The sequence below is a fragment of the Ranitomeya imitator genome, chromosome 1 (genome assembly GCF_032444005.1).
Source record: "Ranitomeya imitator isolate aRanImi1 chromosome 1, aRanImi1.pri, whole genome shotgun sequence".
NCBI lineage: Eukaryota > Metazoa > Chordata > Amphibia > Anura > Dendrobatidae > Ranitomeya > Ranitomeya imitator.
Window position 1 is genome coordinate 857,757,724 of NC_091282.1, and position 23,623 is coordinate 857,781,346.

The window sequence follows — 23,623 nt, forward strand, 5'->3', positions numbered from 1 at the left end:
GTCCGCTAAAGAGTGGAGCCAATTTTTCATTCAAAAAGTCAAATGGCGCTCCTTCCCTTCCAAGCCCTGCCGTGCGCCCAAACAGTGGTTTACCCCCACATATGAGGTATCAGCGTACTCAGGACAAATTGGACAACAACTTTCGTGGTTCAGTTTCTCCTTGTACCATTGGGAAAATAAAAAAAATGTTGCTAAAAGATAATTTTTGTGACTAAAAAGTTAAATGTTCATTTTTTCCTTCCATGTTGCTTCTGCTGCTGTGAAGCACCTGAAGGGTTAAAAAACTTCTTGAATGTGGTTTTGAGCACCTTGAGGGGTGCATTTTTTAGAATGGTGTCACTTTTGGGTATTTTCAGCCATATAGACCCCTCAAACTGACTTCAAATGTGAGGTGGTCCCTAAAAAAAATGGTTTTGTAAATTTCGTTGTAAAAATGAGAAATCGCTGGTCAAATTTTAACTCTTATAACTTCCTAGCAAAAAAAAATTTTGTTTCCAAAATTGTGCTGGTGTAAAGTAGACATGTGGGAAATGTTATTTATTAACTATTTTGTGTCACATAACTCTCTGGTTTAACAGAATAAAAATTCAAAATGTGAAAATTGCGAAATTTTCAAAATTTTCGCCAAATTTCCGTTTTTATCACAAATAAACGCAGAATTTATTGACCTAAATTTACCACTAACATGAAGCCCAATATGTCACGAAAAAACAATCTCAGAACCGCTAGGATCCGTTGAAGTGTTCCTGAGTTATTACCTCATAAAGGGACACTGGTCAGAATTGCAAAAAACGGCCAGGTCATTAAGGTCAAAATAGGCTGGGTCATGAAGGGGTTAAGGACACACTTTTGATCTCCATTAAGCTAAAGCAGAGACTAAAATTTAGCAAGACGAGAGAGATACCTCCCAGCGTATTTGCTAAAATGGCAAATTATGAACATTGGCTTTAAGAGCAAGAGTGCATAGGTTTTTTTGTAGTACCACAAGTATGTATATCAGTGACACCACAAATAGAAAAACCTTTTCATTATTCTGGTCCTCAGATTAACATTTAACATTACAGTTACAAGAGCCATTTGGCACTGAACAGAAGTCTAATTTGGGGTTATTGGCAAAGCCCAAACATGAAACTGACGCACAAAAACCCCACACAACCCTCCTCACTGCATTTAATAATATCCACAAGGACAACTGTAAAATAACTTTATTATTGCTTTGTCAATGTTGTAGATATAAATTTACATGTGTATCTGTCCTGTGCAGCTTTTATCTTACAGAGACTGTACTAAGATTAAAGTTATTCCCCTACCCATAAGAGCGACTCGTGTGAAGGGGCCAATCATCATGCGCACTGTGGCTCCATGCATGGTTATGGGATTGCCCAGTACAAGCCTTAGCTATATCTGACAGTCGAGACTCGACTGCCGCTCCTGTCAATCGGTGACACTACACCCACCGCTGAGATCAGTTGGGTGCTTAGCACCCCCACCATTAGCATGTCATCCCTTTTCTGTTTATGGGCAATAACTTAATTTTAGTACTGTCACTGACACTGAATAAAATTATATTTTTAGCTGATTGGACAGAAAAGTGGTGACAGGTTCCCTTTAAACAAACAAACAAAAAAAAAAAACACGTAGGAAGAACGATAAAAACATTGGCAAGAAGTCAGGGCTTGGAAATACATTGTTATTTTTTGTGCAAAATACAAGTATACGTAGTGCAGTATTTCTGAGATTCAGGCATCCACTGTACAGATTTCCTGGGTGTTGTCAGCCTGGGGGGCGTCCTGTATTGAAGATGAAGAGGCTTGACCTAGAAGAAAATAACGTGGTTAATATAGAAACCTCTAAACATCAGGCATCAAGAAGTCAGGGGTATTTCTACCAATCCCATTCATTCAGGGTGGTTGGTAGAGCGATTCCATGCAAGGAAGTAGTAACACTGAATGAAATTCACCTCTAAAAGAAGAACTCCATTATCCATGCATCTCAAAATAGTGGTTCTATGCCAATGCCACCAAATCAAGATTAATAGAGGAGGGACCTTTGGTAATTTCAATAGATTACCTATAGTCTGTAGCCAGACTCATGTTGCCTGAACTACAGGCTTCAAACTCTGACTACTTTGTTTGAAGCAGTGTATGTTATTTTGGTTGGGGACTGTGCAATTTGTTGATTTGTCTGAGGCAGGTCCCTTGGCTTGATATAGTGATGTGTAGCAAGAGAATTTCAGCTGCATTACACCATTATATCTACTAAAACACATTCCATGTAGGGTTGTATTTGGCACTAGGCATAGGCACCAAAGGTCCGGTGAGATGAATGGGGTGGAGGGAGGTGTGATATACAAAATACATACATTTTCCCCCTCCCCATCAGACTTCATAGCAAAAAAAATCAGCATTTTCCAGAAGAGGAGGGATTCGGATGGGAGAGCTAGGGACTGCAAGGCAGACAGGGGTAAGGAGATGAGCATCTCTATACTGCCAGTTCTGATTGATAGTCTTGCTCCAGAGGCTGAAGGCTGCCCACTCTGTAGAGGAGGCATCCTCTTGTTACATTGTTTCCATGGCCTAGACCAGGGGTGTCAAACTGCATTCCTCAAGGGCTGCAAACAGGTCATGTTTTCAGGATTTCCTTGTACTACACAGGTGATAATTTAATCACCTACACACATCATGATTACTGCACCTTGTGCAATGCTAAGGAAATCTTGAAAACACGCATGGTTTGCGGCCCTCGAGGAATGCAGTTTGACACCCGTGGACTAGACAGGATCTGATGAGGGGACAGCCTCTAATTTCACATGTTGTGGGTGCAAGTCACTTACTGCTTTAGCAACTGCACAACTTTTAACGGGTGAAGGAGAAGTTGGGGGCACCAAATGGATTGTTTCCCAAACTACAAAACCCTGGGCTGGAAGAGACAAGACAGGGTGGGGGTAGATAGGCATAATATACGTATTTGGCAACTACAATATCCTGGGGCGAGATGTTGGATTGCATCGCTAACTCACTAGCTGCATAATCCTGGGAGGGTGCAGTGTCCCCTACAAGTCTTGAGGCATCCCCATCTAGAGGAGGCATCACGCACCTGCTACAGCCCAGCAGCAGCCATTGACTGCCAGCTGCCCTTAAGAGGTATTCCCATCTCCAAGATCCTATCCTAATTTGTAGTGGGTGTAATATTAGCAAATTATTAATTAGATCTCAGAGATTTCAAAAAAGAAGAGAAAGAAATAGACCAAAAATCGGGGATCACCGGAGGCACGGATCAAGTAAAAAAAGGGCAAATTTTATTCAAAAGTGTTTATACACTTTTGAATAAAATTTGCCCTTTTTTTACTTGATCCGTGCCTCCGGTGATCCCCGATTTTTGGTCTATTTCTTTCTCTTCTTTTTTGAAATGGTTCATATTATATAGACCTGGTTGGATCCCTTGGAATCTGTGGTGCCCCCTCTCTTTCTTATCTAGATCTCAGAGATGGGAATAGCCCTTTAACTTTCAGCAGCGCTAGAGTAGAGGAGTTCAGTCTACAGCTTCTGCATTTCATCAGCAGTGTCCCCTCCAGATGTTTATGCCCAGAGACCAGTGGAAGAAACCATAGCAAGTGCAGAGGAGTGGTGCCAGTCCAGAAGAGACTATAGAAGTCATTGCCAATAGGCTCAGGATGGGGTAACAGAATAATCCGAAATGGAGGCGATGAGGGGGCGGCTGGACACTTTACTTGTATATTTAGATCTGTGACTTTTTTTTACAATTACTTAATGGAAAAATTGCAAAGATAGGTGTCTGGCTACAGCTTTTTTACTTCTTGCTTTGCGCAAAATACAAGTATATGTAGTGCAGCAGTGTTTGGCCAGCTGCTCTCTGAAGTGTACGGGCACCTATAGCCTAGTGCCACCCTACACCATACAGCCATGTCTATCAAACAATAGCATTATGTCTCAGAGTAAATCACATTTTTAAAAATTTCTCTCTCAATAGGGTGCAAGGATAAATTTGCTGCTACTTATCTTCCCTAAAAAAACCAAAATTGTTGGTAACAATTGAAATTAAAACTTCCATGATAATTATAAACTATGGGAGAGAAGGAGTGAGGGAGTTAAAAGGCCCCCTATTTACCATCTGACCCTTGGCTGGTCCCACTGATGTACTGGATTGGACAACTTCTCTAATGTAATGTATCTCACATGTAAAAGCGCCATGGAATAAATGGCGCAATAATATTATAATTATTATATATGGGGGCCTTAAACTCACCAAATATTCAACTCACTAAAGGGGTTGTAAACAAACATGTTATTTCCTCAGTATTTGTAAGACAAACCCAGGAGTGGTGATAAATACAATCAGAGGAAAAGTATATAAACACGTCTCCGCTTCTGTAAGCCCAAACCAGGAGAGGCTGACCAAATATTCAACGTGTGAACGAGGCCTTAAAAAGGGAACCTGTCAGCAGGATTGTGCACAGTAACCTACAGACAGTGTCTGGTCAGCGCCGTTATACTGATTACAATGATACCTGGTGATGAAATCCGTCTTGTGGTTGTTGTTTAATCTCTTTTAAGTTGCGAGTTAATGATATGCTCATGCTCTGGGGTGGTCTGTGGGGGGTCTTCATGTGGTGCTCCAATTAGATATTTATAATGCAGACTGCCAACAGATCACCGATACCTCAATGACCTGCCCCCTAGTTTACATCATGAATACGCTTCTGCAGGCAGGTGCCGGCCGTGGCACCTGCTCTGCAGCATAATCAAATGTTTTATGGGCCAAAAATGTGGTTGATGCTATTCAGACAAAAAATAAATAAATTATTTAAAATGGCGCCTGAGCAGTAGCAGCTATCCGGGTATATAGGTGATCCAATAGCTGTACTGCGCAGGCGGTGCCATCTTGGAGGAGGAATTTTTTTTCTCTTCTCTAGCAAGGTGGTGCCTTCAAAGTAGCAGCTATCAGATCGCTTATATACCCCAATAGTTGCTACTGCTCAGGCACGGTGGGCACCATTTTAAAATAGATTTTTTTCTATTTGAATAACATCAATCACAATTATTGGTACATAAAACATGCGATTATGCTGCAGTGCATGGGCCACGGCTGGTACTTGCCTGCAGGTGGTTTGTTTATTCTTTCTTCAGTATGTACATATATTCATTATATAAACTAGGGGGCAGGTCAGTGAGGGATCAGCGACCGGTCAGCAGTCAGCATTATGAATACCTTATCAGAGCACCACACGCAGACCCCCACAGGCCGCCCCGGAGTACGAGCATATCATTAACACAACACTGGAAAGAGATTAAACAACCACAAGACGGATTTTATCAACCAAGGTATCATTTTCATTAGTATAGCGCAGTGTTCCCCAACTCCGGTCCTCAAGAGCCACCAACAGGTCATGTTTTCAGGATTTCCTTAGTATTGCACAGGTGATAATTGCATCACCTGCAGAGGCAATAATTCCATCACATGTGCAATACTAAGGAAATCCTGAAAACATGACCAGTTGGTGGCTCTTGAGGATCGGAGTTGGGGAACACTGGTATGGTGGCATCAACCTGACTGTGTAGCTTACTGTGCACAATCCTGCTGCCAGGTTCCCATTAAGTGCCTAAGGAAGCATGAACTCTAATTATAGCCCCGAGTCACAAGGGACTCACACATTTGCTCGAGGATACAGCTTAGGGATGAAGAAAAAAAAAAGTCACCTAAATCATAAATAGATACAAGATTAGATAAAATGCATAAGCCATAGTCTTTTTTTTTTTTTTTTTAAAGATACTTCATGCATCAGCCTTAGAAAACAATGGTGAGTGTTGAAATACTTGAATTGCTTTTAGTGGAGCAAAACGGTACAAATAACATAACACTCTTACAGTGCAAAGGGTGGAATATCTGAGGGGACAATGGATTAAAAATCTACAGGATATCAAAGCGTGCTGCCTCAATATGCGGTGGATTTGCCAACCAGTACTATAAATTTTTAGAGCACTTCATGCTTCCCTCTACCGAAAAGCTTTTCAGAGATGGAAATTTCATTCTCCAGCTGGACTTGGCACCTGTCCATACTGCCAAAAGTACCAATACCTGGTTTAAAAGCAACAGTATCACTGTGCTTGATTGGCCAGCAAACTCGCCTGACTTTAACCCCATAGAAAATATATGGGGTATTGTCAAGAGGAAGATGAGACACCAGACCCAACAATGCAGATGAGCTGAAGGCTGCTATCAAAGCAACCTGGGCTTCCGTAACACCTCAGCAGTGCCACAGGCTGATCGCCTCCATGCCACGCCGCACTGATGCAGTAACTGATGCAAAAGGAGCCACGACCAAGTATTGAGTGCATTTACTGAACATACATTTCAGTAGGCCAATATTTCTGATTTTAAAATCATTTTTCAAGCTGGTGTTACCGTATAAAGTATTATAATTTACTGAAAATGACTTGATTATGGCTTACAGCCAATGAAAACCCAACATTAACAAACACTTGAAATAGATCACTGTTTGTAATGACCGTTTCACTTTTTTGTATTGAACTGAAAAAGTAACTTTTTGATGATACAGGTGCATTTAAAAAAATTAGAGTATGTGCAATAGATGAAAGGCCTAAAATAAGCCAATTAAAGTATACCAATAATTATAAAACAGATGAATATAAAAATTACCAAAGCGATTACTACAAAAAAAAAAAAAAAAAGCCAAGAAGGGCTGCCACAAGAAAATAAGGTAAGTGGTGACCCCATGTGTATTGACTTATCCCTGACGTTACATGTGATATCAGCTAATCAGCAGGTCTTATAGCCACAATAAAATAAAGACATGCTTATAAGCTCATGACTTGCCCCATTCGTATTGTCATGAATGTGACTTCAGGGATACCACTTGCCTTCTCTCTACATCGCCCTTTTTGGGAGAATATATATACCGTATGTACTCGAGTATAAGCCGACCCCCCTAATTTTGCCACAAAAAAACTGGGAAAACTTAATGACTTGAGTATAAGCCTAGGGTGGAAAATGCAGCAGCTACCGGTAAATGTCAAAAGTAAAAATAGGCACCAATAAAAGTAAAATTAATTGGAGACATCAGTAGGTTAAGTGTTTTTGAATATCCATATTGAATCAGGAGCCCCATATAATGCTCCATAAAGTTTATGATGGCCCATAAGATGCTCCATATTAAAATATGCCCCATATAATCCTGCATAAAGGTTAATAATTGCCCCATAAGATGCTCCATAGACACATTTGCCCAATATAATGCTGCACAAATGTTGATTATGGCCCCATAAGATACTCCATACAGACACTTGCCCCATATAGTGCTGCACAAACGTTGATTATAGCTCCATACAGACACTTGCCCCATGTAGTGCTGCACAAATGTTATGGCCCCATAGATGCTCCATACAGACACTTGCCCCATTTGCTGTTGCTGCGAAAAAAAAACAACACATACTCACCTATCGTCGCTGCTCCATCTAAAGCGTCTTCTACACTGACTTTCAGGCAGAGGGCGCGCACTAACCACGTCACCGTACCCTCTGACCTGAGCGGCGCCGGAACGGGGAGCAGGTGAATATCGCACAGCTCTCCCCTCCCCGTTATACTCACCTGCTCCTGGCGCGGTGCAGTCCCTGCTTCCCCGCAGATTCTTCCTGTATTGAGCTGTCACTCCCATAGGGGTGGAGCCACATATTCATTACTGTAATGAGCGGTACCATGTGACCGCTCACTACAGGAAGAAGCTGCCGAGGAACAGACGTGCAGTAATGGCGCCAGGAGCAGGGGCCTGAGAGGTGAGTACGGTATTTGATTTTTTTAATCACAGCAACAGCATATGCAACAGCAATAGCAAATATCTGTATGAAGCATCTTATAGGGACATGTGCAGCATTATAGGGGGCAAATATCTGTATGGAGCATCTTATGGGGCCATAATCAGCATTTGTGCAGCATTGTATGGGGCAAATGTCTGTATGGAGCACCTTATGGGGTCAATCAATATTTGTGCAGCACATGGGGCATATTTTAATATGAAGCAGGGAGCCCATCAAACTGTATGGAGCAATCGCTCCTGTCAAACCAACATAATCAGTTTTTATGAAGAGGTAAGCTATAGACTGGACCACGGTGAGTCATTGGACGTGGTATATCTCGATTTTTCCAAAGCGTTTGATACCGTGCCGCACAAGAGGTTGGTACACAAAATGAGAATGCTTGGTCTGGGGGAAAATGTGTGTAAATGGATTAGTAACTGGCTTAGTGATAGAAAGCAGAGGGTGGTTATAAATGGTATAGTCTCTAACTGGGTCGCTGTGACCAGTGGGGTACCGCAGGGGTCAGTATTGGGACCTGTTCTCTTCAACATATTCATTAATGATCTGGTAGAAGGTTTACACAGTAAAATATCGATATTTGCAGATGATACAAAACTATGTAAAGCAGTTAATACAAGAGAAGATAGTATTCTGCTACAGATGGATCTGGATAAGTTGGAAACTTGGGCTGAAAGGTGGCAGATGAGGTTTAACAATGATAAATGTAAGGTTATACACATGGGAAGAGGGAATCAATATCACCATTACACACTGAACGGGAAACCACTGGGTAAATCTGACAGGGAGAAGGACTTGGGGATCCTAGTTAATGATAAACTTACCTGGAGCAGCCAGTGCCAGGCAGCAGCTGCCAAGGCAAACAGGATCATGGGGTGCATTAAAAGAGGTCTGGATACACATGATGAGAGCATTATACTGCCTCTGTACAAATCCCTAGTTAGACCGCACATGGAGTACTGTGTCCAGTTTTGGGCACCGGTGCTCAGGAAGGATATAATGGAACTAGAGAGTACAAAGGAGGGCAACAAAATTAATAAAGGGGATGGGAGAACTACAATACCCAGATAGATTAGCGAAATTAGGATTATTTAGTCTAGAAAAAAGACGACTGAGGGGCGATCTAATAACCATGTATAAGTATATAAGGGGACAATACAAATATCTCGCTGAGGATCTGTTTATACCAAGGAAGGTGACGGGCACAAGGGGGCATTCTTTGCGTCTGGAGGAGAGAAGGTTTTTCCACCAACATAGAAGAGGATTCTTTACTGTTAGGGCAGTGAGAATCTGGAATTGCTTGCCTGAGGAGGTGGTGATGGCGAACTCAGTCGAGGGGTTCAAGAGAGGCCTGGATGTCTTCCTGGAGCAGAACAATATTGTATCATACAATTATTAGGTTCTGTAGAAGGACGTAGATCTGGGTATTTATTATGATGGAATATAGGCTGAACTGGATGGACAAATGTCTTTTTTCGGCCTTACTAACTATGTTACTATGTTACTATATTATATGGGGCTTCTGATTCAAGGGAGCCCAAAAAACACTTAAGCTACTGATGTCTCAATAAATTTTACTTTTATTGGTATCCATTTTTATTTTTGAAATTTACCAGTAGCTGCTGCTTTTTCCACCCTAGGCTTATACTCGAGTCATCAAGCTTTCCCATTTTTTGTGGCAAATTTGGGGGGGGGGGGCAGGGGGGTGTGTGTGTGTCGGTTTATACTCGAATATATATCTCCAAAAGTAGGTGGACAGCATGTGTAATAGGGTTTTGAAGGGGGAGATTTATCAAGCATGGTATAAAGTGAAACTGACTCAGTTGCCCTTAGCAACCAATCAGATTCCATTTTTCATTCTTCACAGACTCTTTGGAAAATGAAAGGTGGAATCTGATTGGTTGCTAAGGGCAACTGAGTCAGTTTCACAGATCCAGTTTTCAGATAAATCTCCCACAAATCTGTTTTCTTTTCAGATAATTCAGATAACCCATAATGGCAAATAATTTACATACAGATCAAAGAAAATTTATTTTAAAAGCGTATTGGAAATCTCAAAATGCTGAAACAGTTAGAGCCAATTGGGTTGAAACATTTTGTACTCAAGCCCCCAAGAGACAAACAATTTACCGCATTCGTGACAAATCCAATGCCACGGACTCAATCCTTAATGTTCCAAAAACAGCCTGTACAGAAAATAAACAACTTGTTGCTTAAACATTTGTTCAGAGTCCAAAAAGTCCACCAGAAGAGTCTCTTTATAATTGGGATTTTCACGAGGTTCCATCATGCGAATCCTGAAATCTATTGGGTGGAAAGCTTATCGTCCACGTCTAATTCATGGTTTATTGGAGGATGATCCAGACAGGTGGCTGCAATTTAGTGAGAACATTATGTGGAGTGATGAAGCTTCTTTCAAATTATCTGGCCATATTAAAATTACATAAGAGATGCATTTCAAGAAATTAATGCCCAAAGAGACTTGTGCAAAAATGTTTGTCGAAGCGTAAGACGCAGACTTCAAAGCTGTGCAAATTGTGATGGAAACAGTTTGACCTGCGTTGATTAAATTTAAGGGCTTTTGTATTATTGTTCAGAATAAAATTTAATTGTCAATGTTATGCTTGTGTTTTATATATAAATCAAAATAAATGTTATTTTCGGTCAATCTACTTTTGGTCCAACCTGTATATAATCAATTTTTTAAATTTTTTTTTATAATTTCTTTGGTATAGTTTAATTGGCTTATCTTAGACATTTCCTATATTGCCGATTTTCTTGAACACACGCAAACAGAGAAGGCAAGTGGTAACTGACACGAATGGGATTAATTCATGAGCTAATTAGCATGTCTGATTGTGGCCATAAAAGACATGCCATTAGCTGATGACTTATCCCTGTGATAATACACGAGGTCGCCACTTACCTTCTTCTCTTGTGGCAGCCCTTCTTGGCCTTTTGTAGCAATAACTCTAGTAATATTAATCTATTGTTTAATATATATTGGTATACTTTGGCTCATCTTGGACCTTTCATATATCGCACAGTATGTTTTGTTAGATATTTTATTCAGCTATGCACTTTTTAAATGTTTTCTTAATATAGTTTATTGAATGAATCTAGAAAGGTAGCTGCTACAAAGTTGGTCACACTAAAATGTAATTTTTGCAAAGTATTAAAAAAAAAAAAAAAAAGTATCATAGTACATGTGCGATGCAGCTAGGCTCGGATTCATGCTGCCTGATGCTTTGGCAGCATGAAGAGAGTGGCAAGTTCCGATTAAAACACCACCACTGATTCCCCCCAGTCTGCTCTTTCAGGTGCTGGAGTGCTGCATCTAGAGCAAGGTCCCTGCCCCTGGTCTTATAGTTACCCTCCTGCATCTCCCCTTTTTTCAGGGCCAAGCCATCTTGAGGCCGCAACATCTGATTGGCAGGAAGTTCCGTCACAAGAGCTCAATGCAAGGCTACGAGAGCCAGAACTAGGCTCTCAGACATGTAATGAGTTGTGAACTTTGGCTCACTCCATGAAAGACTGGAATGATCCAGCAGGTCACAAAACTGCCAGAGACAGACAGGAGCGGCGGTGATAAAATGGTGAAGACAGGAAGGTGAGTACAAGAGTTGGGTCAGGGCCGCTGGATCAGAACCACCACTCCAGCGGTAAAAAACAAAACACAGATACAATGCTGCAGCCAATTACCAAGCTCAGGAGCTCCACCCAAGTAGACGGCTCAAGCCGCTGAGATCACGATTGGTTGCAGGACTGTCGACATAACATCAAAACTGAAAACAGTGAGCTCAATGAGTTCAGTTATTGGCTACAGTATATGGTTGACGTGATGTTCGTGCTATAGACAAAAGACACTGGGAGCAGGGAGGAAGAGTAATAAGACATTCACACATTTGCCAGGAAACAAGGGTTTCAGAAATCAGAAGACTTCGTTCAGAGAAGGTTTCCAGTTGTAAAGCTAAAAATATAGGCAAGTCAGGATCTCTAGATGCTTACCTGCTCTGTTCTCTTTAGTGCCTTGGCCTGGATGCTGCTTGAATGCTTCTTTAGCTCCATTAGGGTAGTGCTGTGATCTACAGCTACAGCACAGATTGGAAGACCACCACTGACTACAGATTGCAGTGTCCACCCCTTCCACACTGCAGCTCTGCGCCACAGACTACCGGTAACTACTCTATACAAAATTCTATCACCGGCTCACCAGGAAGAGAAATCCGTACGGATACATTTCTAAGCGATTGGGTAAATATCACATTAACTTCTGTTCGGAGCTTTTAGGCATTTTGAATGCAGGTTTTGTTTTATGTACGTGAACGTTCTCATCCAAAACTGATAAAATTTGCCCTATATATTTCTTTATTTCACAATTTTAAAAATTAAAAAATAACAAACGACAAATTAAAAGCAAAGACTATATAATTCTAAAGATTCAGATCAATAATAAAAAAGAACACATACTACTAAAGCAATAGCCCCTGAAGAGAGGAAGTGGAATTGAACGAACACCTACTGGATGTGGCAATCTTAAAGAAACGCTCCCAGGAAGTTTTTGCCATATCTGAATATTTCTGCATTTAGCAGTGGGTTAATATACTCACCTACTGCCACCTTCTTTGGGATCCTGCGCCGTCCGCTTCTCAGTGATGTCACCGCTCTGCAGAGTCTTCTGGATCACCCTCCACGCCACGTGACCCAGACGTGGCTTTTACAATGTACACCTATGGAGCACCAAAGCAAGGCTCTACAGACTTGCATTATAGAAAGACTTCTGACTCACGCACAGACCATAAAGTGACCTGTAGAGCGAAGAGCAGCGATATCCCTGAGAAGACAAGCAGGTCAGCGCTGGATACCAGAGAAGGTTACAGTAGGTACACTGATGAGTGAGTGAGTGTGTGTGTCTAAACATTAAGGGCTTATGCACATTGTAGTATTTGATCTGACAAGACATCAGATCCCACTAGGGCGAATATTACTCTAAGGGGCCATGGACGTCTGATTTTTTTATCCCCTTTGGACAGTGGTGGTTGGTCCGACGAGGGGTGGTGTAAGGAAAAATAGCTGCGTAATCAGCCCAATTCTCTGGTGAGAGTCTACGGCCACCTGCACTAATGGAATTGATTGAAGGCAGCAAGTGAGTGAGACTGTATATACTGAAAAGTTGTGGAATTTAAAACTCCAACCCTTATTGTGGATATTGGACAGGGAAGGAGAGAAAGCCAGTGAAAAGCTGTGGAGCTTATGGAGCATTGCCCACTTTTTTGTATGTAATGAAACCAGAGGCATATAGGAGATCTAGTAGAACTTCATAGAAGTCTATTGATACCATATTAAGAATCTACAACTCAAAAGGATTTACAGAGCTCCAGGATGGCCTTATGCAAACGCACTTACCATAAATATATCTGAAATGTGGTCATGTGTCAAAAAAACAAACACCAATGTATACTGGTGGCATAAAATGCCAATTGGACACTTCTCCCAGTAAATGGGAGATAAATAACAGGCCGGAAATGGCCATCTACCTGGCACAAAGTGGTCACTGACGATTCAGTTCAGAGCAACTCTTTTTTGGAGCTATTCGGTCGATGGGGAGTGATGGCAGAGGTTATGCAGTTTGGGGAGCCACCTACCCAAAGTTAGGCAGCGGGGAATTGGCTGTGAAGCAGTATGATGTAGGCAGTCACGCCCTGTCCAACAAAACAGAAGAGAAGTCACCTCTGAATCGCTGGCAGAAGCGGTCTGTGACTGCTCTGTGCTGGTAGACATAAGCACTGAACAGGCAAGTAGCATCCATCTGCCTGTTGGGAAAAAAAGCCTGCATAATCCCTTTAGATGAATGCTGCGCAGCCATTCAGAAAACAGCCTTAAGTATTTGAAAACTGTAATAAAACATCACAAGGTGCACACTACACTGTGTAAACCTTATCACAAAGCATCAGTGTGAGATAAAGAAACCACATAAGATAATCACAAGACAGTCAGAGCATTTTTAATTTGTGCTAATGTGACAATATGTCCAAGGCTCACTGCACAAGGTCATGTGGTGCAATACATAGAAAAAAAATACAACTTCTGCACCTAATTCTTACTCTGGATAATTAAAACCATTAATTTCAGACCCAAATCAACATGTGCAGCAACTATGTACAACTGAATGCACCCATGACCTTTTATTCCAGATGACTTTGCACTAAAAAGGACTGCACATGCTACATGCATCAGACACATAGCGTTTCATTGATCTATATAAACTCCCCCCCCCCCCAAAAAAAAAAAAAAACAACAAAAAACTGGATCCATCTGTCCAGTCCGTAAAACTCAGAACATGTCCTATTGTTAACGCTTCAGCCCGGTCTGTAAAATGACTGAGCATTATTGGGTCTGGAATCTAGGAAAATAAATTTACCAGCACAAGAAGCACATCCAAAAGGTCTGATCTTCAGCAATTGCAGGTTTTGATACACCAATTTGTAAATTAGAGTACTGCAACGGGACTACATAAAAAAAAAATTACACTTTTTTAGAGCAATCTCCCGACAGGTTTAAAAGCATAATAAAGCTAAATGAATCCCTTTTGTTGTATTTGGCGCTTTTCTATTGACGATGTGCTGACATCCAACTGAAACCAAGTCACCCCAGTTTACTGCCATGGAAACCTATACAGGGGAGATGCTGAGCTGGCCAACATCTGGAGATTTAGGGTCTCTCCCCCAACCCCCTCCATATAATAAGGTCCTACACCGTGTAGCTTCCTACACTACAGCAAGTGCTAGGAAAAGAGGATCCAGAATTACTACTTTAGGGATAAATATTTGTATCCCCTTGTATAATAAGTGTTTAGACTTAAAAAAAAATATATAATAATAATAATAATAATAATAATAAATAATAGTCATCTCTCCTGCCATGCCAGTATTCACATTTGTGCATCCCATTTGTCAAGTTTGCTCCCATCAATGATATATGAAGATGACGGCAGCGCTGGGTCAGTCGGTCTCATGATTGACACCAGTAATGCCCAACAGACAGATCACCTATAATTGAGAAACTTCATGGACTATCACAAGTGTCCTTTTTTGGTCTGCCATTTATGATGGACTCTGCAAAGGAGACCCAAGACAAAGCCTCCAATGCAGTGAGAAGAGGCCAAGCTGAAAGCCATCAAGGAGACTTGCACCTTGTCTAGTAGTGGCAACCTGCACACAGCTTGTCCCACCAGACGGGCACAAACTACTACTGCCGTTATTAAAGTCTCGTTTTATTATACTTTCATACAAAAGGTAAATAAAATTCTAGAAGAAAGCACCCTTAGAGAACATATACAAGTGCTGTGCAATCAGGGTGGATTTGATTTAAATCTAACTGATTTAAATCACGATTTAAATCACTAGTCAGTAAGGCTTGATTTAAATCAAAGTTTCTACCTAACTGAATTTGACTCCGCAGAGGTCCCAGCCTCTTCTTCACGGCAAAAATGTTACAACATGAACAGAGTTGAGAAAAAGACCTTAATCCTATTGTTCTACAAACCTATGAATACAGAATCAACCCCTTCAGTGCCAAGTCCAAAAAGTTAAACAATATGTTTCTGATTGTTTGGAGTGGAATAGATCTGCACAACACAAGAAGAATGTGAATCTAAGTGTGAGGAGGAGGAAGGGCAAGCAGACAAGAAAATGAAAGTGAAACTTTGAGCACAATACTGCAGCATAGCCACAGGCAGACAAGTCTGGATCTGTTTGTGTGTACGATCTGAGGTTTATTACATTCTTTCCTTATAATGGAAGCAGGCCGTAAAAGAGACCCAGTTTGGGAATATTTTAACCCTCCGTCACATACAATATTCAGACTAACGAGTTCACATACAATGTGCCTGTCAGGCGCCTGCTGGAAAAATACCTATAATATCTAATGTTTGCAATTTCAGTGCTCTAAAAGTGATCAGTGACCTTCATAGGGATGTAATAAAAGAGACTACACATAATCAGTTGCAAAAAAAAACATTTACTTAACATAAAACTAATAACTATGAAATACAAACTTTTCAAAACTCCCGCCAAATAGTCCCCAGTTCGACTCTCTCAAAAAAATGTACAAAGAAAATTTTTGAACACAAACTTAATTTTAAGGTACCTTAAGTACTATTAAAAACATTCAATCAGAAGTAGATGCTGAGGTTTCCCCAGAAAAGTCACACTTGCAGAGCAAATAGCAAGAATTACACACCATTTTTGCATGTGTCAGGCAAATTGCTTTATGACATTTGAGACATTCATAATTTGAAAGCCTTCTGGTTCCGCTTTCCGTTTGGCAGGTGGTGCATCTCCTTTTGTGAGGTGGTGCAGATGGTGACTTTTCACCATCATCTTCTGGGCGGAACCTTTTGAGCTGAACTTGAAGGCGAGAGGGGATACCGATTGTTTTCACGCTTCTCCTGCGTAGCTTTCCAAGTACTAGTTCATGGGCCAATTTTTTCAGATACAATCGTCTACGGAGTGGTTCAAGATTGTTTTCAAGATAAATTACTTGTGAATTTATACCACCCAAATTCAACATAGCAAAAAATATGACCATTGGCCAGCGTTTGATGTTTCTGCTGACGTTGAAAGTGGAGCACATCTGATCTGCTGTATCCACACCCCCTTTGGTGGCATTGTAAAATGTAATTATCTCCGTTTTTTTTTCTGCCCCAGTCCCAGGATCGATGGCAGCATCATCATGAAGTGTTGATAGAAGAAGTACGATTTTTTTGGCATGTGGTACATAGGAAACTAAAGCCTTTCCATTATGGAATGCAAACATACTGCTGTACTGTTGTCTCTCTTTCACACTTACAAACTGTGGCGGCAATTCCCTTTTGTTTTTTCTTACAGTTCCCACATATGACAGCTTCTGAATTTTCAGATAATCAATCAGATCACAACTTGTAAACCAATTGTCAGCTGTAATATTGCGACCCGATCCAAATAAGGGTTCAGCCAGTCTTTTTACAACATCAATGGGTTTATTGCTCACACAGTAAGGACCTTCTGGTTGTTTTCCTGCATAAACTTCCAGGTTGTAAGTGTAGGTCTTACTGGCATCAACAAGGGCATACATTTTTATTCCATATTTGTTTGGCTTTGATGGAATATATTGACGAAAGGCACATCTACCACGAAAACCAGGGAGCATTTCGTCAATAGTGAGATTCTCTCCAGGGTAATAACTTTGTTTACAGGTTACAACAAATCTTTGAAATATATCACGAATTGGAGCAAGTTGGTCATGTGTTTTGCGTTCGGTTCGGGTAGTTCTGTCGTCAAACCGAAGGCAACGAATTAGAATCTTGAATCTGTTTATGGACATAACAAGGCTAAATTTTTCAACTCCATCCCCATCTTTACCCCAAAGTTCCTCCAAACTTTGTCTATTTGCCCTATAAGCTCCTGCAAGGTACAGTAATCCAAAAAAAGCACGCAGTTCTATTTCATCTGTGGGCTTGATGGTTCTGTTGCAGATGTACTTGTCCTTTATAATGTCTATATATTGGTTGGTATATGTGACAATAGAGTCCAGAATGTCATCTGTAAATATACTGTTCCAGCATTCAACTGCAGTTTTTGCATTACGTGCAGTTCCTATTACTGCAGGAAGGTGAGTAATAATGTTTAAAGGTTCCCTACGTTTTTTCTGGAATGGCTTCTTGTTCCATTTAGTATTTTTATCTTTTCCAATATAATATGATCCAACTTCTTCATCCTCACCACTGTCACCATCTTGCTCTGTTTCAGAATCCAGGACACATTCTTCCACCTCATCATGAGAATCAATCTCACTTTCCTCTCCTAAATCCTCATTCAGTGTGAGGTCTCTATCATCTAACAGCATGTTTGTTACTTCCTCAACATCAAGTTGTTTGGATAAATTGTACATTTTCCTCTCCATTTCAGCAGATAATCTGAAGCAAGAGAAGGAATATGTTAGGGAACTACTGTATATGCCTGAGCAGCACACTTTCTTTTATAAAATCTCCCTTATTTCTATGAAATATCCTCACATTTTGTGCTGTACATTCATAAAACAAGCTAAATAAACTATTGTGATGAATAAAAACATAAAATACCAACCTTACTGAATGTGACGTATTCACATACAATGAGCCTGAGAGATCTGTGCAGCTATATCCTCTCCCCTGAAGCTCTGAAATCCAACTGTGATATCAGGTTTCACAGACCTTCAAGAGACAGGAGACTACCTGGAGGGAGGGGGTTTCCTCACAATCTGGTGAGGAAGGAGAAATGAAAGTAAAAGAGAAGCACCTGTCAGATCAGTTGTATGTGACGGAGGGTTAATGAAGCTCCTTCGCCTATCGGTAAGGCAGGCATGCGTGCAAAATGCAAACGATGCAACAAAGATGCAAGGCCTGGTGGCGCGAATGAGGCAACATCATGAGAAGTGCGGTGATGAAGATGACACATTCCCAAACTGGGTCTCTTTTACGGCCTGCTGCCATTATAAGGAAAGAATGTAATAAACCTCAGATCGTACACACAAACAGATCCAGACTTGTCTGTCTGTGGCTATGCTGCAGTATTGTGCTCAAAGTTTCACTTTCATTTTCTTGTCTGCTTGCCCTTCCTCCTCCTCACACTTAGATTCACATTCTTCTTGTGTTGTGCAGATCTATTCCACTCCAAACAATCAGAAACATATTGTTTAACTTTTTGGACTTGGCACTGAAGGGGTTGATTCTGTATTCATAGGTTTGTAGAACAATAGGATTAAGGTCTTTTTCTCAACTCTGTTCATGTTGTAACATTTTTGCAATGAAGAAGAGGCTGGGAACTCTGCGGAGTCAAATTCAGTTTTGAGAACTGCGTAAGCAAAGCGAGCATCTGTGATAATATAGGAGAATCCTACAGAAACCTCTGGAAGAGCATGGCATTGTGAATGTTACACATATACAGCCTTTATTCTACTGAGTTAAACAACTCAGCTTTATCTCATGATGGAAGAACCTTTGGATGGTAAAATATTTTCCTCAAAAAGCAGTTTATTGAAAAAAATCCGATTTAAATAAAAAAAAATCCGATTTTTTTGATTTTTTTTTAAAAAAAAAACATTGATTTTTATCCACCCTGTGTGCAATATTTAGAGGCATACAGAAACACTTTTGGAGGTATGAGCATGGTGTAACAAACTGAAAAGCATAATCTGGCCATATGTCCGACTGCCAATGACGGCTCCGATTACAGCTGTCATTTTACCAATTTATATACTTTGGCTCCACAATATCATGCACAAGGCCTGCAGTGTTGAGTGGTTTTTGTGCTGCCATCTCAAGTTGGCAAACTATGAGCGAAGAAGAAGACTCAAAAGATTAAGCATCAAAATGCAAGTAAAAAATATATATATTTTATAAAATGAGCCACTTGGCTCTCAAATATTAAAAACTTTGGAAGTCGTAGCAGATCAGATCCGTGTGCGCTTTCCTTTCTCATACCCTAGAAATACAAAGAAACTCATTAAAAAGGAACATCATGCGTATGGAGCCGTACTCAACAACTACACAGCAATGACGTACATAATGGGAACACTTAGAAAAATAATTCAAATCAAGTTTTAATCAAACTCTGACCTTTTTATATGTCAAATTCTTAAAAAGGTGATTTCTAAGCTAGCAGCAGAGGCCAGACAGAACTTTGCACCTCTACATTTCGTCTCCCAAAGTCATGTGGGGCTTAATATAGCTTATGCTTGCACCTTACACTCTCCATTAATGTCCTATGAAGGCGATGTTAGTTACCACATGTGATACATACTAAGGGGAAAATAGTCTAAAATAACCAATTGACAACTTTGGGCACGTTTTTATAAGTGTGCCCAGCTAATCAAATACTTATTCCACTGTATCAAGTATGTACTCTAGTGCGAATAAGTAATGTTTATTAGAATATTGCAGCTCTGACACCATTTTGCTGTGTTACCAGGAAAGCAGCCACAAAAACGATTGTCGGCCAAATGACAGAGTCACAATTGTGCTGCATTATTAGACAAACTTCAAGACAAGTCAAGCACAACTTTACAAAAATGCTGACAGCAACAAACACCAACTGCTCTTGAAAAGCAATACATTCAATGCACAGCAGTCGCAAAAAAGCCTTTGTACGAGCCACATCACAGTACAAAAAAGCCATCAGCTTAGGAATTGGAATATTGCATACACCAGGAGCAGAAAAACAGGAAAATGTGTGTGCCCACAAGAAAACTATAGGAACCCCTTGAAATCCAATAGTTCACCACATTCCACAATAACACCTAGTTTGCTGGGCTCTGGAGCCTGAGTCTTGTAGTCCAAGTTTGTAGCCATTTAGGTGGAGTCAGAATAAAATGAACAGACTCCAAAAATATATAAATTAGGTAGCTCACTGCAGTATGTAAAGGTTTTCATAAGAATTTGAAAAGCTAGGAAATGTCCGATAAATGTCTGTTATGTTACTGATCTAGGGATCTCAGATAATAGTAGAGATGAATCTGTGCTGCCCTTTATGTACAGGCTCAGTAGTGACCAGTGCTGTGGGGTCGGAGGTGAGATGAATCTGTGCTGACCTTTATGTACAGGCTCAGTAGTGACCAGTGCTGTGGGGTCGGAGGTGAGATGAATCTGTGCTGCCCTTTATGTACAGGCTCAGTAGTGACCAGTGCTGTGGGGTCGGAGGTGAGATGAATCTGTGCTGCCCTTTATGTACAGGCTCAGTAGTGACCAGTGCTGTGGGGTCGGAGGTGAGATGAATCTGTGCTGCACTTTATGTACAGGCTCAGTAGTGATCAGTGCTGTGGAGTTGGAGGTGAGATGAATCTGTGCTGCCCTTTATGTACAGGCTCAGTAGTGATCAGTGCTGTGGGGTCGGAGGTGAGATGAATCTGTGCCTCACTTTATGTTCCTGCTCAGTAGTGACCAGTGCTGTGGGGTCGGAGGTCAGGGAAATTCAGGAGTCAGAGGTTTGGCGTTCCAACTCCACAGCCCTGCTGGTTTGGAGACCCCCTTATCTCTTGGGATTTTGTGTGGCTGCAGCAATGGTACGTAGAGATGAGAGCATTAAAAATACTTGGATGCTATTTAATCAATCTGAGCAATTCCTAATGCTCGGGTGCTAGTTTGAAGTAACAAGTATAATGGGAGTCAGTGGGAAATCCAAGCATTTTTCCGGCAGACCGTACAAAGAGGTTTGGGGAGGGGAGGCAGTGGAAATGTTGAAATGGATTGAAAAAGTGCTGAATGGATGGAGAACAGCATGGGGGAAGACCCCTGGAAGCATCTCCAATTCCCAGATCACTGATAAGAACAATGGTGTCACTTTTACTCAACTTTAAAAAGGGACTGACCGTATTAAAAAAAAAAAAAAAAAAAAAAAAAAAAAAAAAAAAAAAGGAGAAATTAGTTTACAGAAAACAAAACACATTTTCCTGTATAATGACTTCAAGGGTATGTGTCCACGTTCAGGATTGCATCAAGATTTGACGCAGACACCAAATCTGCACCCGAGGTCACTGGCAGGTCACCTGCGTTTTTCATGGTTTTTTTTGATGCGTCGCCACGTTGTAAGGAGATGCTGCGTTCTGAAAAGACGCGCCGCATGTCCGTTTACGTGGGTCTGCCGCATGAGTCTTAATGCATAGTGGATACGGGATTTCATGAAAACGCTTACAGAGATCATCTGCCTGCTTCTTATATGTCAATGAGTTTGAGCAATTCCTACGGGTCCGCAGATACAGACCCTTAGGGATGCCTCTTCTAAGGGGGCGTGGGTGGTTTGACTCCCACTTAATTCAGAGGTAAATCGTAGGCCCAGATCGTTCACATTTAGACCCATGACAAAAGTACGGAAGCCTTCTTCTGAATTAAGTTTCCATAAGCTACCTTTCCTAGATGTACTGATTGAGAGGGGTAAGGACGGCCAGCTGATTACAAGCACATACAGGAAGCCGACTGCATCCAATGCCCTTCTGAGGTGGGAGTCAAACCACCCACGCCCCCTTAGAAGAGGTATTCCTAAGGGTCAGTATCTGCGGACCCGTAGGAATTGCTCAGACTCATTGACATATAAGAAGCAGGCAGATGATCTCCGTAAGCGTTTTCACGAGCGGGGATATCCTGACAATATCCTGAGAGACGCGTATATCTCCGCTTCATCGAGAGATAGGAGAGATCTACTGAGCCCGGCTGAAAAACGGGAGGAGGGGAGCCTAATTAGGTTCATCACAAAATACACCAACGGAGCAAGAGATCTGAGGGACATTCTGCAGCGACATTGGTCCATTTTGCTGATGGACGATGATCTCAGTAACCTGGTCACAATGTCACCCCAAATTAACTTTTAAAAAAGGACTTTCAATCAAGGACAGGGTTGTCCACAGCCATTTTACCCCCCCTTCTGCACGGACCCATAACCCCACCTGGCTAGGTGGTCAACCTAAGGGCTGCTATAGATGTGGAAACTGTAAATACTGTGGCTCTATCAGTCAAGGGAAAGAATTCACGAGCAGCGTTACAGGAAAGAGCTTCGTCATACACCAGTTTATCAACTGTAAAACCAGGGGGGTAGTTTACAAGATGACCTGTGTTTGTGGTATTGAATATATAGGGAAGACTAGCAGAGAATTAAGAAGAAGGGTTGGAGAGCATCATAGGGATACCATCAATAAGACACCCCTGTGGCGAATCACATCAACAGATTTCACAACGACGACCTGAGAGGAGTGAAATTTATGGGGATTGATAAGATCGCCCAGCCACAGAGAGGAGGCGATTGGGATAAATGCATTTTGCAGAGAGAATGCATGTGGATTTTTCGATTACAAACTCAGAGCCCAATGGGCCTTAACTAGCAACTTAACTTTTCTTCCTTCCTGTAATCGTAGATGCGTAACAGGGATTCTAGAATAGGGACAGCCGTCGTCGAGTGGGGGCGCCTCTGCGCAGGTTATTAGGGTGCCAACCTCCGCGTCAGGCAGGTCATTTCTAGTTAGGGGATAACAGGGGTAGCCTGTAGTGTCACCCTTTACTGTCCTTCCTTGGTCGGTTGTGAGGGGGGAGGGTCCATTCTGTCCCGTGCGTTTTCTTCCTTTTTTTTTTAGCTTTTTGTCCATTTTTCGGTCTTTTAGGGATCCCTATTATTTACCTATTTTATTACTATAACATCAATTCTCCTTTAAAGGCATAAATTTAACATTTGCGTGAATGCACTAAGTGGATATTGAGACACTAAGAGCCGTTGCTCCTTTTTGGTATGGGAAGGGTGTGGGCTGTGAAAATCTGCACATTACGTCCGCTGAAAGGACAGCATCTACTGTTATGTACTGATATGTACTTACGTAGGTGTTTTGTATTTTGAGCTGGTCCGACCAATCGGGAGCTCATATGCATAATTCAAACTCCGGCTCTGATCATGTGATCGCAGAGTTGGCAGTGACGTTTACGGGCCAGGGTACGGTGTAATTGTAGTTACCGGAAATGTCGGGTGCACTCCCAAACATCCGCCCACCCTGGCATTGCAGCGTTATGTGGCACGGTTAAACACACCGCATACAGCGTGCGTTCGTATGGCCGGAAATGAATTGCCGGCGACCGGAAGCACGTAGTTCTGACATGCACAGGAAAGCGGTGTCTCACACGCCGTGCAGCACACGGGCAATAAGAGCCGGAAATGATTTACCGGCGTCCGGAAGCACGCTGCACTAAGACACATGGATTCTATTTAAGACAGGTGAAGAGA

The 23,623-nt window shown here is 41.5% G+C and overlaps 1 protein-coding gene across 2 annotated transcripts in view; it reads right to left on the reverse strand.

Moving 5' to 3' along the window:
- Positions 1-1,190: 1,190 nt before the first annotated feature.
- The window catches only part of MFSD12 (major facilitator superfamily domain containing 12), a 117,288-nt gene continuing 94,855 nt past the window's right edge, over positions 1,191-23,623 (reverse strand). The window contains exon 10 of one of the 2 annotated variants that reach the window (XM_069741976.1): positions 1,191-1,816. In XM_069741976.1, coding sequence (XP_069598077.1) covers positions 1,740-1,816 — 77 coding nt within the window. In that variant the 3' untranslated portion in view covers positions 1,191-1,739. Of the gene's footprint in view, positions 1,817-18,886; positions 19,352-23,623 lie in introns of those variants that run through there. The other variant, XM_069741986.1, reaches the window with a different exon arrangement.